The sequence below is a fragment of the Eurosta solidaginis genome, chromosome 3, assembly GCF_040869045.1.
Source record: "Eurosta solidaginis isolate ZX-2024a chromosome 3, ASM4086904v1, whole genome shotgun sequence".
NCBI classification, from domain to species: Eukaryota; Metazoa; Arthropoda; class Insecta; order Diptera; family Tephritidae; genus Eurosta; species Eurosta solidaginis.
Genome location: NC_090321.1, coordinates 168,102,814 through 168,121,049, shown reverse-complemented (window position 1 = coordinate 168,121,049; position 18,236 = coordinate 168,102,814). Strand labels below are relative to the sequence as shown.

General features: G+C 43.0%; 1 protein-coding gene across 2 annotated transcripts in view; it reads right to left on the bottom strand.

Moving 5' to 3' along the window:
* The window catches only part of ari-2 (E3 ubiquitin-protein ligase ari-2), a 186,410-nt gene extending 168,383 nt beyond the window's left edge, over positions 1 to 18,027 (bottom strand). For both annotated transcript variants that reach the window (XM_067773816.1, XM_067773815.1), the window contains exon 1: positions 17,380 to 18,027. In XM_067773816.1, the coding sequence (XP_067629917.1) occupies positions 17,380 to 17,446 (67 nt within the window). In that variant the 5' untranslated portion in view covers positions 17,447 to 18,027. The remainder of the gene's footprint in view (positions 1 to 17,379) is intronic.
* Between the last annotated feature and the right edge of the window lie 209 nt (positions 18,028 to 18,236).

Below are 18,236 nucleotides of genomic sequence, written 5' to 3'. Positions count from 1 at the left end.
AAATACAAGAAATAAAGAAATAAGGCAAATATTCAGCAATACGCAGGGTTGCGTTTGTTAATACGATAATGGAGCAGTTACACTAATCCTTTTATTCACTCCTCCCTCCGTCTTTTTCGCTTCATCTATCCCCATCTTCGTCTCATTCTATCTCTTTCTCAATCTCCTTCTCTCTTTTCTCTTCTCTCAATTTCTTCTCATTCTTCTGCATCCCTTATTGCCTGTCCGAGAGGGTGGTATGTATTTTATTCCAGTCCCAGTCCCAGTCCCACTCCGAGTCTCAGTCCCAGTCCTAGTCCTAATCCCAGTCCCAGTCCGTCTCTGGATAATATATTACTCTGTACTAAAGCACTCATCAACAGCTTTCATTTGATATCCATATTGTATAAACACTGTCCAGGCATTCACTGGCCCACGTTTTGGCCTATATCTCGAGACCCTAGTTGTTGTTGTTGTTGTTGTAGCAGTGCTTCGCCCCATCCAATAGGTGCGGCCGATCACAAATTGTCATCAATGTCCTCTAACGGGAGTCCAAGGAAACTTGCTGTTTCAACAGGGGTGGACCATAATAAGAGGGGTGTTAGAGGCGTTGGTTCCACATTACAATTAAAGAGATGGTTGGTGTCATGTGGGGACACATTGCAAGCGGGGCATACATTTTGTATGTCGGGGTTGATTCTGGATAGGTAAGAGTATAACCTGTTACAGTATCCAGATCGAAGTTGAGCTAGAGTGACTCGTGTTTCCCTGGGTAGTGTGCGTTCCTCTTCCGCAAGTTTTAAAAAAATCATTAAAAGTAGTCAAAAAAATCTAATTTTTTTTGGCACTATTGAGCGCGTAAACAACATATGTATAATTCCCACATTTAAATTTGTTTGTTTGACCTAGTGCTTATGAAGGGGGGGTCTAGCTGGACCCCCCACTTTTGAAGTTTTAAAAAAATCATTAAAAGTTGTCAAAAAATCGAATTCTTTTTGGCACTATTGAGCACGTAAATAGCACATAATTCCCACATTTAAATTTTTTTGTTTGACCTAGTGCTTATGAGGGGGGTCTAGCTGGACGTCCAGCTGGACCCCCAACTTTTGAAGTTTTAAAAAAATCATTAAAGTTGTCAAAAAACCGAATTCTTTTATGCACCATTGAGCACATTAATAGCACATAATTCCCACATTTAAATTTTTTTGTTTGATCTAGTGCTTATGAGGGGGGGGGGGGGTCTAGCTGGAGGTCCAGCTGGACCCCCCACTTTTGAAGTTTTAAAAAATCATTAAAAATTCTCAAAAAACCGTATTCTTATTGAGCACGTAAATAGCACACAATTCCCACATTTAAATTTTTTTTGTTTGACCTAGTGCTTATGAGGGGGGGTCTAGCTGGACGTCCAGCTGAACCCCCCACTTTTGATGTTTTAAAAAAATCATTAAAAGTTGTCAAAAACCGAATTCTTTTTGGCACTATTGAGCACGTAAATAGCACATAATTCCCACATTTAAATTTTTTTGTTTGACCTAGTGCTTATGAGGGGGTCTAGCTGGACGTCCAGCTGGACCCCCAACTTTTGAAGTTTTAAAAAAATCATTAAAGTTGTCAAAAAACCGAATTCTTTTATGCACTATTGAGCACATAAATATCACATAATTCCCACATTTAAATTTTTTTGTTTGACCTAGTGCTTATGAGGGGGGGGGGGGGGGGGGGAGGTCTAGCTGGAGGCCCAGAAGCACTGGAGCTGGAGGCACAAAATTCTGCACCTATCCCGTTTCGGTTTTTCCGTCTAGGGTTATATGCCCCCGCTCCCCCCTTGTCCCCCTCTGTTTTTCTTGACAGACCGTAGCTTATGTTGGAGCACATAAATAGCACATAATTCCCACATTTAAATTTTTTTGTTTGACCTAGTGCTTATGAGAGGGGGGGGGGCGGGGCGGGGGTTCTAGCTGGACGTCCATTTAAGGTGTCCATCGTGGACCCCATGAAAAATTGTTCTGCTACACACACTCGCTGCCACTTCACACCCACACTTACTTGTTCTGTTTATTGTTTAAATAAATAAAAATGTTGTTTTTTTATGTTTTACAATAGTGTTTCATATTATTTTAAACATTTACTACTTTAATAAATTTGAGACATAAATAATTTCACTTTTCTTATCTACTTTTCCTTTTCATTAGCACGACCGCCACTCTTGTTCACTCACACGCATTGTTTACTATATAGTTTGGCAACTTAAACAGAGGTTATGTTGCGAATAGAGTGGAAGGCAGTGGACTAGGCAGTCGAATGTCATAAAATGAAGGAATGGTGTTCGGAGTTTTTTGAAAATTAAAAAAAAAATTGATAAAAGCTTTAATAAAAATAAAACTACTGTTTTAATAACAACGAAAACGCCTTATATATTCCATGTACATACATTCGTAAAGAGTATCTCACTTTAAAATTTGAGTTAAATAATCTAAAGTTTTGTTTTGAAACTGAGTCGAGAACTGTTCGTGTGAATGTGCGAATTTTCACCGATCAGCTGTTAGTTGCGCTACTTGGTAAAATTTACAATGCTCACACGACTCTAATCTATTTCGTTTTCTCAACCCACCTCAGCGGCCATCATTTTTCATTGCAGTATGCAATTGGCCCTGCTGAGTGCAATTGGCATTGCTGTTCAGCAACAGCTGACAGCGATGCCATTTGCACTCAGGGCATAGTGTACAAGTACACGCATTGTTTACTATATAGTTTGGCAGCTTAAATAGAGGTTATGTTGCGAATAGAGTGGAAGGCAGTGGACTAGGCAGTCGAATGTCATATAATGAAATAATGGTGTTCGGAGTTTTTTCAAAGTTAAAAAAAAAAAATTATAAAAGCTTTAATATAAATAAAACTATTGTTTTAATAACAACAAAAATGTCTTATATATTGTATATACATAAATTCGTAATGATTATCTCACTTTAAAATTTGAGTTAAATCATCTACAGTTTTTTTTTGAAACTGAGTCGAGAACTGTGCGTGTGAATGTGCGAATATTCACCGATCAGCTGTTAGTTGCGCTACTTGGTAAAATTTACAATGAGTACAAGTGTGTTGACTTCTTTCTGACAGGCACTCGCTTAAGTGAGCATAACGGGAAAATCTGGGTTGCCATTGTTCTTTCTGTTGAAAACGGTCAATTAGGGTTCTGTGCAGAGACGTAAAAGATTGAAAAGGGGTTTATGTAGTTACAAAAGTGTTGCTCCTGTTCCACACCATTTTAATTTAATATCATGGCGAAAAGTGTTCAGTTCAAAGTTATTGATTTTCATTAAAAGTTTAATTTATTACGGAGGGTTAATCCTTTAAGTTTAAAAAGCAGAGAAAACGTAGTTTTTCAAATTATTGTGAAAAACTTTTTAATTTGAATTTCTGTACCCAAGCTCACTATATTTGTGTAACACAAGAATCTGGAGGTCAATTCCTTAACTATGAAAAACTGAAAAATGTACACTTATTGAAAACTCATTTGCACACACAATTTACACTTTGAATTTAGTTGTGTTTTTATGCACAAAATTTAGAAACTAACAATATTTTCATTTGTCAAAAAAAAATAAAGAAAAAACGGCCTAATGTCAAAAAACCCTATCGAAATACAAACTGGCTTGTTTGTTTTTAATGAACTACGTTGTATTTTTCTTGTATTTCGTTAGTTTTTTTAAATATAGTTCACACACTTACACCAGTACTGAAACCTTATTGGCTTCCTCGACAAAATATATAAGAGAAAATACAAGAAAAATACATAGAAAATAAAGTAGTGTCATATAGGAGTTTGATTTGTTTGCACTTACAGCACCATTTTATTTGCAGGATACTTTCACAGCTACAAAACTTAAGGCGGATTTACACAGACGCTTTGGCTGTGTTGCATTCATTAATTCATCTGTCATTCGAAGTATCGAAAAATTTACATAAATGCTTTGCTTGCGTGCCTACGCTTTGACAACGTCATACGAAAACCATTGAAACGCCGTACGTTATTTTTGCTTTGAAGCGACCAAAGCGTTTATATAATTTTGCCCTTATGCATTTGTGTAAACAGCCTTAGAAGTGAAATTTTTCCATGCTACACGTGTGGCGCTTTATATTTTGACTCTAATTTAAATAAATTTTGCTTTCTGTATGTTTCCGCATTGTTGCAGGCTACAACTCTTCTAGTATTCTTATTTCCGCAGAAATATATGCAACTATTTCATCTGTAAATACTACAAAGTTTTATTAAACTATCAAATGCAACTCAGCTTGAAGTACTCTTACGTACCAAAAATGCAACTTTAGACCTGAGATTTGCATCAGGTGAGCGAGGCTGTTTGTAGTTTTGACGTTTATGGCTTAGTTGACACACTTGTATAGGTACACTATGACCCAGGGGTGGTGCGTAAAGGCGGGTAACGCAGTGCGGTTATACCACCCTTCCTTAGAAAAAGAAGAATCTGACAAGTTTATCAGATTTGTAATATTCTTCTTGTTCCTATGACTTTTAAATTGTTTTGGTTGAATGAATGTATGATATTAGGGTGTTCCTCCCCTTTTTTTTTCATTCGTTCAATCAGAACAATTTTTTTCCTTTTACATATGAAATTTTGTTAATATTAATTCAATTATTTACATGTAATTTGTTTTCTAATTTCTATTGCACTAAATTAATGTATTATATATATTTATTACAAATAGTGCGTGCATATTAATATTTGGTTTTATTTACAAGCAAATTGAAATTTTTGTTTTCGTATATTAACATAAATTTTAATTTGAGATTTCATGTTTCAATAACAGAGTAATGAAAATTTAAAATTAGTTACAAGCTAGTTTGTAAATTTGTATGAAGAAAAGTTTAGTTTACCTTATTGATTCGGTTTTTGTGAACGGTTTTTTTCCTTTTTATTTATTTCATCTAAAACCGTGACATTAACTCCATCAATTTTTGTGACTATATATGATCCTTGATAAATTATTTCGTGTTTAATTCTAGGTTCTTTTTGTACTACTACCTTATCGTTTATATTAATGGCTAACGGACGCGCCCTCTTATCATATAGATCCTTATTTTTAATTTTATGTTCATTAATTAAATCTTTTGCTATTTTATGTGTTTTTTGTAGTCTGTATTTTACTTCTTTTGCATAATTTTCAACATTGTAAATTGGATCGATTTGTTCCTTTTGAACTTCATTTGGTAAGGTAACATTTCTACCGAATACTAATTCGTATGAAGTAAATCCATTATCAAAAACTGTACTAGGAGTTGTATTATGCAAAAATGTGAAATAGTTCAAATAAACGTCCCATTCGTGGAAGTTATCGTTTAGAAGAGCTCGTAAATATTCATTAAACACCCGATGATTTCTTTCAATTGTACCTAGGGTTTCATGATGGTAAGCTGTAGAAAAATTATGTTCGATTTTTAGGACTTTAGTTAATTCAGAGAAAATTTCATTTTTATATTCGGTTCCTAAATCGGTTTTAATTGATTTCATTATACCATAAATGAGGATGAAGCCATCAAAAATGGCTGTTGCAGTTGTTTTTGCTGACTTATCAGGGATTGATATTGTAACTAGGTATTTCCTTAAGTCGCACATAATGGTAACCGCGAACCTATTCCCATTATTCGACTCAGGCAAAGGTCCTATTGTATCTATAACTACGACATCGAAAGGTTTGCAGGGTGTTGGTGTAAGCACCAAATTTTCTTTGGTTTTTGGCTTGACTTTATTCAAAAGGCATTTTTTGCAATTTTTGACGTATGTGGCAATATCACGGGTCATACCTTTCCAATAATATTTTGTACGTATTTTTGCGTAAAGCTTTTTATTTCCGCAGTGACCACCTGATATCGGGTCGTTGTGGTAAATTTCCATGAGTTTAAGGTTTTTGTCGTTGTCCGTAACTGTTTGGACAGGTTCTAATAATAGCATTTGTAAATTGTTTAGAATTGAATTCCCTCTACTTTTAAAATTTGAAATAGAAAAATATTTAAATATTCGATCATCTTTTTGCCATTCTGCTTGCTTAATATTGTGTTTACCAGCTTCTTTTACAAGCTTCAAAAGTAATTCATCTAACTCCATTATTTTGTTAGTACACACAATATTAAGCAACTCGAGTTTTTTATGTTTTAAATGCGCATACATTTTTAAATTGATTTTATCATTATCGTATACCCAGCTGGACCCCCCACTTTTGAAGTTTTAAAAAAATCATTAAAAGTTGTCAAAAAACCGAATTCTTTTTGGCACTATTGGGCACGTAAATAGCACATAGTTCCCACATTAAAATTTTTTTGTTTGACCTAGTGCTTATGAGGGAGGGGGGGGGGGGGGGGAGGTCTAGCCGGACGTCCAGCTGGACCCCCCATTTTCAGGTTAAAAAAAAGTACTTAAATTTTGAGCACAAAATTTTTTATTTTGGGAACAAATTAGCACATAAATAGCACATAATACCTGGCCTACCAAATTTCGAATCCATCGTGGGGGGTCCAGCTTGACGGACCTCGATAGGAGAGATATCGGACGATATGACTCTAGGTTAGCTGGTTTCCCAGGCTTTAGTAGCGGGACCACCTTGGCCATTTTCCATTTTTAGGTAATGACAAAGGTGGAAAGAGACAGACTGAAGACATGCGCTAAATATTTGAAACCCTCTTTCCCTAGGCTTTTAAGCATCGGCATGGCTATGCCGTCTGGGCCCACTGCTTTGAATGGTTTAGCATGACCGATGGCATCCTCAACCTCTTTGGCGGTGATGGTAATCGGAGACGCGCTGAATTTATGCTTATGTGCGTGTCTCTTGGCCCTCCGTCTACCTTTGTCGACCGTATAATGCATTATATATTGTCGGCAGAAAGCGCTCGCGCATTTTTTCGCATCCGACAGCACTTTATCGCCAAAGGCGATGGAAATTTTGTCACAAAACCAAAGTGGACCAAAGTTTACCTACACCGGCAGTGAGGTTACAACCGCTTAGGTGCTCCTCCCATTTCGCCCGCTTGTGTTCATCCTCAAGCAATCTGATGCGTTGGTTTATATCCCTTATTTGGGGGTCGCCGGGATCGAGCTGTGTTATAAGGTCACGTTCTCTCGCTAAATTTGCGGCCTCCGCCGGAAAGTAAGGCCGAATTTCGGGAATTCTACCGGCGGGAATGAAGCGAGCCGATGCGGATTCAATGACCTTGCGGAAAGCACGGTCCCCTTGGCGAGCATCAGTCGGGATTGGGAGGGCAGCAAAGCGGTTGTCTGTAAAGGATTTGTATTTGTCCCACTTTCCTTTTTTAAAGTTTATGAAAGTGTGTTTTTCTGTGAGAATGAAGTCGGGGTACGCTCGAGCGAAATAAGTATAGGCAGGTGGTCGGATGCCAATGTTACCATCGGCTGCCAGTTGAAGCAGTTTACGAGTCCTGCGCTCACGTTAGATATATCCGGCGAACTGTGACAGCTTCCTACCATACGTGTGGGGGCATATCCGTTTATTGTGCAGAACGTCTTCTATTAGATCAGCCAAAATCTCACCCCTACTGTCTGACTGCCAGTTTGAATGCCATAGATCGTGATGGGCAATGAAGTCGCCTAAAATAATGCGATTATTGCCAGTGGCTAAGGCGCTGATGTTAGGGCGGTATCCACTGGGGAAACAGGTGGCAGGGGGGATGCAGATGTTGATGCGATGCAAACCTAGAAATCATCAACATCTACATCCCTCCTGCCACCTGTTTCCCCAGTGGATACCGCCCTAATATCAGAACCTTACTCACTGGCAACAATCGCATTATTTTAGGCGATTTCAATGCCCATGTTGTTGTTGTTGTAGCAATGCTCGCCCCACCTAATAGCCGCGACCGATCACAAATTGTCATCAATATCCTCTAACGGGAGTCCAAGGAAACTTGCCGTTTCAACAGGGGTGGACCATAAGGAAAAGGGTGTTAGAGGCGTTGGTTCCACATTACAATTAAAGAGATGGTTGGTGTCATGTGGGGACACATTGCAAGCAGGGCATACATTTTGTATGTCGGGGTTGATTCTGGATAGGTAAGAGTTTAACCTGTTACAGTATCCAGAACGAAGTTGAGCAAGAGTGACACGCGTTTCCCTGGGGAGTATGCGTTCCTCTTCCGCGAGTTCTGGATATTTTTCTTCAAGTACTGGATTCACCGGGCAATTCCCGACATAAAGGTCCGACGCCTGTCTATGGAGTTCACCAAGGACCTGCTTGTGTTTTTTCGCTTCATACGGCTGGGTTCTCAGGTGCCGTATTTCCTCAAAATGCTTACGGAGATGACTCCTTAGGCCCCTAGGCGGTGCTGGTTCGTCAATCAGATGTCCGTTGGGATGCCCAGGTTTCTGGGTATTCAACAGAAACTGTTTGGTTTTTGTTTGGTTGTTTTCTCTCCCTGATGGGGAGTATTCTCGCCTCATTATGCAGATGGTGTTCTGGGGACATAAGAAGACAGCCCTTGGCGATTCTGAGAGCAGTATTTTGGCAGGCCTGTAGTTTCTTCCAGTGGGTAGTTTTTAGGCTTGGCGACCATATGGGTGACGCGTAGCACGTAATCGGCTGGCTAATTGCTTTGTATGTGGTCATGAGCGTTTCTTTATCTTTTCCCCAGGTACTGCCAGCAAGGGATTTGAGGATTTTATTACGGCTCTGAATTCTCGGAACAATTGCGGTTGCGTGCGCACCAAAATGTAGATCCTGATCAAACGTCACACCCAAGATTTTGGGGTGTAGGACAGTCGGTAGCGTAGTGCCATCGATGTGGATGTTCAATATGGTCGACCTTTGGGGCGTCGATGTTGTAAATAAGGTCGCGGAAGATTTAGTCGGTGACAATGCCAGGTTTCGCGAGGCGAAAAAACTGGAGAGATCAGGGAGATAGCCGTTTATTTTATTGCATAGCTCATCGATCTCTGGGCCTGGGCCTGTGGCCATTATTGTGCAGTCATCGGCGTAGGAAACGATTGCGACTCCTTCCGGTGGTGAAGGTAGCTTAGATATGTAGAAATTAAACAAAAGTGGGGACAGGACACCACCCTGTGGCACCCCTTGTTTAATTCTCCTTGGTTTTGATGTTTCGTTTCTGAATTGCACCGATGCCTGCCGACCACCCAGATAATTTGCGGTCCACCTTTTAAGACATGGGGGAAGGGTAGACCCTTCCAGGTCTTGCAGTAACGAGCCATGGTTGACCGTATCAAAGGCTTTTGATAGGTCTAGCGCTACGAGTACTGTTCTATGGTGGGGGTATTGATTCAAACCGCAATTTATCTGGGTGATAATGACATTTAGCGCGGAGGTAGTGCTATGGAGTTTTCTGAAGCCATGCTGATGAGAAGCTAGCTGCAAATGTGCTTGGAAATAAGGGAGCAAAATGGCTTCAAGCGTCTTTGCCGCTGGCGATAGGAGAGATATCGGACGATATGACTCACCTACGTTAGCTAGTTTCCCAGGCTTTAGTAGCGGGACCACCTTGGCCATTTTCCATTTCTCGGGTATGACAAAGGTGGAAAGGGACAGGTTGAAGACATGCGCTAAATATGTGAAACCCTCTTTCCCTAGGTTTTTAAGCATCGGCATGGCTATGCCGTCTGGGCCCACTGCTTTGGATGGTTTAGCGCGACCAATGGCGTCCTCAACCTCTCTAGCGGTGATGGTGATTGGTGACGCGCTGAATTTGTGTTTATGTGCGTGTCTATTGGCTCTCCGTCTATCTTTGTCAACCGTAGGATGCATTATATATTGTCGGCAGAAAGCGCTCGCGCATTTTTTCGCATCCGACAGCACCTTATCGCCAAAGGCGATGGAAACTTTGTCTTTGTGCTTAGTCGGATTCGATAGGGACTTTACGGTGGACCAAAGTTTACCTACACCGGTAGAGAGGTTACAACCTCTTAGGTGCTCTTCCCATTTCGCCCGCTTGTGTTCGTCCACAAGCAATCTGATGCGTTGGTTTATATCCCTTATTTGGGGGTCGCCTGGATCTAGCTGTCTTATAAGGTCGGGTTCCCTCGCTAAGCTCGCGGCTTCCGCCGGGAAGTGGGGCCGTATTTCGGGAATTCTCCCGGCGGGAATGAAATGTGCCGAGGCGGATTCAATGACCTTACGGAAGGCACGCTCCCCTTGGCGGGCATCAGTCGGGATAGGGAGGGCAGCAAAGCTGCTGTCTGTTGCAGATTTATATTCTTCCCACTTTCCTTTTTTGAAATTTATGTAAGTGCGTTTTTCGGTGACAATGAAGTCGGCGGTACGCTCGAACGAAATAAGTAGGGGCAGGTGGTCGGATGCCAATGTTACCATCGGCTGCCAGTTGACGCAGTTTACGAGTTCTGCGCTCACGATTGAGATATCTGGCGAGCTATGACAGCTTCCTACCATACGTGTGGGGGCGTCTCCGTTTATTGTGCAGAACGTCGTTTCTTCTATTTGATCCGCCAACATCTCACCCCTACTGTCCGCCCGCAAGTTTGAATGCCATAGGTCGTGATGGGCATTGAAATCGCCTAAGATAATGCGATTGTTGCCAGTGAGTAAGGCCTCGATATTAGGGCGGTATCCACTGGGGCAACAGGTGACAGGAGGGATGTAGATGTTGATGATTTCTAGATTTGCATCGCCTGACCGGACAGAGAGGCCTTGACGTTCTAAGACATTGTCCCTGCGGTCGATGCCAGGATCAAATATATGATATTGCACAGAGTGGTGTATAATAAACGCAAGGCCGCCTCCATTTCCGCTCTCGCGGTCTTTCCTGTGGACATTATACCCAGAGCAGGTCTGCAATGCAGATCTTGCTGTGAGTTTAGGCTCTTGAATCGCAGCAATGCGGATGTTGTGCCGCTTCATGAAATCGACTATCTCCGTAATCTTCCCAGTTAGTCCATTACAGTTTAACTGCAGAATTCTGAAGTGCATGAGGGTTGACGCCGCCACTCTAGGGGTAAGTGACGGGTGACTACGCCTAGGTTGTGGAAGGCCAGGACGCAATTGCTGTTGTGGCCTTGGGACTGGGCGCCCTTGGGCAGGCATTGGGGTACCCGGATGATTTGGGTTTGCGACCTGGCAACATGGCGCGATGAAACCCGTCGAGGGGTTGCCGTCGCGGAGACCAGAACATCTAGGAAAGTGGCACCACCCAAGGCAGGAGCTGCATTGAGCGGATGTCGCAAACCTATATATTCTGTGCTGGCAGACGGTGCAAACGGAGGTAGAGACTAAGAGTCTGTTTCCCTGACCTGCACGATTGTTGCCAGAAAAGAGGGGGGAGAAGAAGACGGGGGCAGGGGCTGATGCTCAGCATTGCTACCAGCTCTACTACGAAGGTAGTAGTTATGAGTGGTATCAGCTGTTTGTGTTGTTGGCGCCGTGGGGCGTGAGCAGCAGCGGGTACTTGTTGTGGCTTGCTGAGCAGCGAGGCTGCTGGAAGTTAGGGGTGGGGGGGGGGGGGGGGGGCGCTTAGGCGTAGACTACGGGACGCCCTTGGGCGTGAGCAGCAAGGAGCCACAAAAGATTTATAAAAGTTACGTGGACGTCGGGTTTTGGGATCAAGCCCAGAACAACCTGTCCGATGCAACCATCCCTTGCACGAGACACACTGAACAGAGTATGACCGTCCTAAAAAGATTCTTTTCTGGCAAATGCAGCAAAACCATTTCTCAGGACCGGGGTCAGGAGACGGACCCGTATTGGGTTCGATACCTTCCCGGAGTAAGAGAATATGCCCATCATGATCTATGGCATTCAAATTTGCGGGCGGACAGTAGGGGTGAGATGTTGGCGGATCAAATAGAAGAAACGACGTTCTGCACAATAAACGGAGACGCCCCCACACGTATGGTAGGAAGCTGTCACAGTTCGCCAGATATCTCAATCGTGAGCGCAGAACTCGTAAACTGCGTCAACTGGCAGCCGATGGTAACATTGGCAGCCGACCACCTGCCTATACTTGTTTCGCTCGAGCGTACCGCCGACTTCATCGTCACAGAAAAACGCACTTTCATAAACTTTAAAAAAGGAAAGTGGGAAGAATATAAATCTTTTACAGACAACCTCTTTGCTGCCCTCCCTATCCCGACTGATGCCCGCCAAGGGGAGCGTGCCTTCCGCAAGGTCATTGAATCCGCCTCGGCACGCTTCATCCTCGCCGGGAGAATTCCCGAAATCCGGCCTCACTTCCCGGCGGAGGCCGCAAACTTAGCGAGAGAACGTGACCTTATAAGGCAGCTTGATCCAGGCGACCCCCAAATAAGGGATATAAACCAACGCATCAGATTGCTTGTGGATGAACACAAGCGGGCGAAATGGGAGGAGCACCTAAGAGGTTGTAACCTCTCTACCGGTGTGGGTAAACTTTGGTCCACCGTAAAGTCCCTATCGAATCCGACTAAGCACAAAGACAAAGTTTCCATCGTCTTTGGCGACAAAGTGCTGTCGGATGCGAAAAAATGCGCGAGCGCTTTCTGCCGACAATATATAATGCATTCTACGGTCGACAAAGATAGACGGAGGGCTAACAGACACGCACATAAACACAAATTCAGCGCGTCACCAATCACTATCACCGCTAAAGAGGTTGAGGACGCCATTGGTCGCGCTAAACCATCCAAAGCAGTGGGCCCAGACGCCATAGCCATGCCGATGCTTAAAAGCCTAGGGAAAGAGGGTTTCAAATATTTAGCGCAGGTCTTCAACCTGTCTCTTTCCACCTTTGTCATACCTGAGAAATGGAAAATGGCCAAGGTGGTCCCGCTACTAAAGCCTGGTAAACCAGCTAACATAGGAGAGTCGTATCGTCCGATATCTCTCCTATTGCCAGTAGCAAAGACGCTCGAAGCCATTTTGCTCCCTTATTTCCAAGCAAATTTGCAGCTAGCCTCCCAACAGCATGGCTTCAGAAAACTCCATAGCACTACTTCAGCGCTAAATGCCATTGCCATAAATTGCGGCTTAAATCAAAACCCCCACCATAGAACAGAACTCGTAGCGCTAGACCTATCAAAAGCTTTTGATACGGTCAACCATGGCTCGTTACTGCAAGACCTGGAAGGGTCTCCCCTCCCCCATGTCTTAAAAAGTGGACCGCAAATTATCTGGGTGGTCGGCAGGCTTCGGTGCTATTTAGAAACGAAACATCAAAGCCAAGGAGAATTAAACAAGGGGTGCCACAGGGTGGTGTCCTATCCCCACTTTTGTTTAATTTCTACATATCTAAGCTACCTTCACCACCGGAAGGAGTCACAATCGTTTCCTACGCCGATGACTGCACAGTAATGGCCACAGGCCCAGGCCCACAGATCGATGAGCTATGCAATAAAATAAACGGCTACCTCCCTGATCTCTCCAGTTTTTTCGCCTCGCGAAACCTGGCATTATCACCGACTAAATCTTCCGCGACCTTATTTACAACATGGACGTCCCAAATTTCAACCATTTTGAACATCCACGTCGATGGCTCTACGCTACCGACTGTCCTACACCCCAAAATCTTGGGTGTAACGTTTGATCAGGATCTACATTTTGGTGAGCACGCAGCCGCAATTGTTGCCAGAATTCAGAGCCGTAACAAAGTCCTCAAATCCCTTGCTGGCAGTACCTGGGGAAAAGATAAAGAAACGCTCATGACTACATACAAAGCAATTAGCCAGCCGATTACGTGCTACGCGTCACCCATATGGCCGCCAAGCCTAAAAATTACCCACTGGAAGAAGCTACAGGCCTGGCAAAATACTGCTCTCAGAATAGCTACGGGCTGTCTTCTTATGTCCCCAGAACACCATCTGCATAATGAGGCGAGAATACTCCCCATCAGGGAAAGAAACGAGATGCTGACCAAACAGTTCCTGTTGAATACCCAGAATCCTGGGCATCCCAACAGACATCTGATTGACGAGCCAGCACCGCCTAGGGGCTTAAGGAGTCATCCCCGTAAGCATTTTGAGGAAATACGGCACCTGAGAACCCAGCCGTATGAAGCGAAAAAACACAAGCAGGTCCTTGGTGAACTCCACAGACAGGCGTCGGACCTTTATACCGGGAATTTCCCGGTGAATCCAGTACTCAAAGTAAAGTATCCAAAACTTGCGGAAGAGGAACGCATACTCCCCAGGGAAACGCGTGTCACTCTGGCTCAACTTCGTTTTGGATACTGTAACAGGTTAAACTCTTAACTATCCAGAATCAACCCCGACATACAAAATGTATGCCCCGCTTGCAATGTGTCCCCACATGACACCAACCATCTCTTTAATTGTAATGTGGAACCAACGCCTCTAACACCCCTTTCCCTATGGTCCACCCCTGTTGAAACAGCAAGTTTCCTTGGACTCCCGTTAGAGGATATTGATGACAGTTTGTGATCGGTCGCGTCTGTTAGGTGGGGCGAAGCACTGCTACAACAACAACAACAGGTTTGCATCGCCTGACCGGACAGATAAGCTTGACGTTCTAAGACACTGTCCCTGCGGCCGATGCCGGGATCAAATAAATGATATTACACTGAGTGGTGTACGATAAACGCGAGGCCGCCTCCATTTCCGCTCTCACGATCTTTTTTAGTTTTTTTTTTTTTTGATATTATACCCAGAACACAGGTCTGCAGATCAGATCTTGCTGTGAGTTTAGTCTCTTGAATCGCGGCGATGCGGATGTTGTGCCGCTTCATGAAATCGACTATCTCCGTGATCTTCCCAGTTAGTCCATTACAGTTTAACTGCAGAATTCTGAAGTGCAACGGGGGAGACGTCGTCACTCTAGGAGTAAGAGATGGGTGACTACGCCTGGGTTGTGAAAGGCTAGGAAGCAACTGCTGTTGTGGGCCTGGGACTGGACGTCCTTGGGTAAGCATTGGGGTACCCGGTGTAATTGGGTTAGCGACCTGGCAACATGGCGCAAAGAAACCCGTCGGGAGGTTGCCGTTGCGGAGACCAGAACATCTAGGAAAGTGGCACCGCGAAAGGCAGGAGCTGTATTGGGCGGATGTCGCAAACATATAAATTCTGTGCTGGCAAACGGTGCAAACGGAGGTAGGGACTAAGTCTGTTTCCCTGGACTGACTCTACTACGGAGATAGTAGTTAAGTGTGGTAGCGTCCGTTTGAGTTGTTGGTGCCGTGGGGCGCGAGCAGCAGCGGGTACTTGTTGTGGCTTGCTGAGCAGCGGATCTGCTAGAAGGTAGTGGTACGCTAAGCCGTAGACTGCGGGCCGCCCATGGGCGTTAACAGCAAGGAGCCAAAAAAGATTTATAAAAGTTACGTGGACGTCGGGTTTTGGGAACAAGCCAGAACAACCTGTCCGATGCAACCATCCCTTACACGAGACCCACTGAACAGAGTATGACCGTCCTAAAAAGATTCTTTTCCGGCAGATGCAGCAAAACCATTTCTCAGGGTCAGGTGAATCCAGTACTTAGAGAAAAGTATCCAAATCTCGCGGAAGAGGAACGCATACTCCCCAGGGAAACGCGTGTCACTCTTGCTCAACTTCGTTCTGGATACTGTAACAGGTTAAACTCTTAGCTATCCAGAATCAACCCCGACATACAAAATGTATGCCCCGCTTGCAATGTGTCCCACATGACACCAACCAACTCTTTAATTGTAATGTGGAACCAACGCCTCTAACACCCATTTCCTTATGGTCCACCCCTGTAGAAACGGCAAGTTTCCTTGGGGTTGGGTTTATATAAGGTGCCACGATTTTCAAACTTTTGTTGATTTGTAGGGGTAGAGGGGGTCCTAAAAATCACAAAATTATCATCCGCAACCTTAGGAAACTCTTAGTTTATGAAATATAAGCTTTTTTATTTCCAAATTTAGTAAAATTTCAACTTAAGTCCTGCACTTAAAATTCGGGTCGCACATGTCGATAGCGGTATCAAAAGTCGGGTATTTGCATTACAATTGAAGAGATTGGTGTCATGTGGGGACACGTTGCAAGCGGGGCATACATTTTGTATGTCGGGGTTGATTCTGGATAGGTAAGAGTTTAACCTGTTACAGTATCCAGAACGAAGTTGAGCAAGAGTGATACGCGTTTCCCTGGGGAGTATGCGTTCCTCTTCCGCAAGTTTTGGATAATTTTCGTTAAGCACTGGATTCACCGGGCAATTCCCGGCATAAAAGGCCGACGCCTGTTTATGGAGTTCACCAAGGACCTGCTTGTGTTTTTTCACTTCATACGGCTGGGTTCTCAGGTGCCGTATTTCCTCAAAATGCTTACGGAGATGACTCCTTAAGCCCCTAGGCGGTGCTGGTTCATCAATCAGATGTCTGTTGGGATGCCCAGGTTTCTGGGTATTCAACAGGAACTGTTTGGTCAGCATCTCATTTCTCTCCCTGATGGGGAGTATTCTCGCCTCATTATGCAGATGGTGTTCTGGGGACATAAGAAGACAGCCCGTGGCGATTCTGAGAGCAGTATTTTGGCAGGCCTGTAGTTTCTTCCAGTGGGTGATTTTTAGGCTTGGCGACCATATGGGTGACGCGCAGCACGTAATCGGCTGGCTAATTGCTTTGTATGTAGTCATGAGCGTTTCTTTATCTTTTCCCCAAGTACTGCCAGCGAGGGATTTGAAGATTTTGTTACGGCTCTGAATTCTCGGAACAATTGCGGCTGCGTGCTCACCAAAATTTAGACCCTGATCAAACGTCACACCCAAGATGTTGGGGTGTAGGACAGTCGGTAGCGTAGAGCCATCGACGTGGATGTTCAAAATGGATGTGCAGACACCTCTTTATATTGTTTACTTGATGTAGTTCATTACAATTTTGTTTTTTGTTGTACTATAAAAGATGTTAAGTCTCATTGTACTAATTTTTATTTGAATAAATGAATGAATTTGAATATCTTGCCGGGAGTACATGACATAAAGATAAAGAAACGCTCATTACCACTTACAATGCAATTGGCCAGCCGATTGCATGCTACGCGTCCCCGATTTGGTCGCCAAGCCTAAAGACTACTCACTGGAAGAAACTACAGCCCTGCCAAAAACCCGCCCACAGAACCGTTACGGACTGTCTTTTTATTTCCCCAGAACACCATCTATATAATGAGGCGAGACTACTCCCCATTAGGGAGATAAACGAAATGCTAACCAAGCAGTTTCTGTTGAATATCCAGAAACCTGGGCATCCCCACACACATCTGATTGATGAGGCTACACCGCCCAGGGGCTTAAGGGGAATTAGGTAGCATCAGCAACAGCTTTCTGATTCTACTGTGAACGTGGGTTAAGATCAAAATATTAAAAGGTTGGACTGGTCTGGTTTCCAAGCTTCCTTCTTGTTTTTTTTTTAAGCGCGGTAATTCTGTTTAATTTTTTTACATGTAGTCTACTGGTTACGCTTATTCTACTAACCTGAATTGTAATAATCTTCATATTCGCAGTCATTATCGGAATATTCCATATCCGAGTCGGCTGACATTTTTGTTTGGTGTCAGGAAGTACTAAAGTAGCGGTAGACGGCACTTTTTGCAATGATTTTCTTTTCTAATGCTGTGTATTACAATGCTTTATAAATAACGCGAACTGCAATAATAAGGGCTGGAGTGGTGAAGGTGCATGAACTCGCTATGTATGAACTTATTCAATGAACCATGGTGACAACGGTGGAGTGTGCGTTTAGGGTTAATATTCACTGCCGGGGTTTTTCAATATAAAATAATTATGATATACAAAGTCGAAATAGGCTGGGTAAATGTCTAGAGATATAAGCTTTATTTGCTTGAATACATAAAACATGTTCCACTAAATTTTTTTTAAGATTTGATTGCTTTATTCTACACTGCACACAACTTGTCATATTTTTTTTTTACTTCACTCGTTTCCCGTTTAATAGCAGAGGTGTGCTGCAGAAGTCTTGCAGTATTATTCATTCTACATGTTTGTTCTTAGATAGCTTTGTTTTATAGTAAATTTATAGTTTAAAAATCGTTTTAACTAGTTTTAGGTAAAAAGTAATTTTTTTCTCTTCCGACTAATTTTCACTCGTAACAACGTTGCTAATTCTCCATGAGATCAACATAAGATTGAAACAAAAACAGATGGCAATTTCGAAACACAGTACGACCCGTAACAATTTCTGTAAAGAATACCCTGTAATAATCATATTTTTAAGTTATTGTAGTTCATATTGTCAATTTAAATTAATTACAAGATGAAAAAATTTGATATCTACAAACACTGCATCTTTTTTTCTTCATTAAAACCAAGTG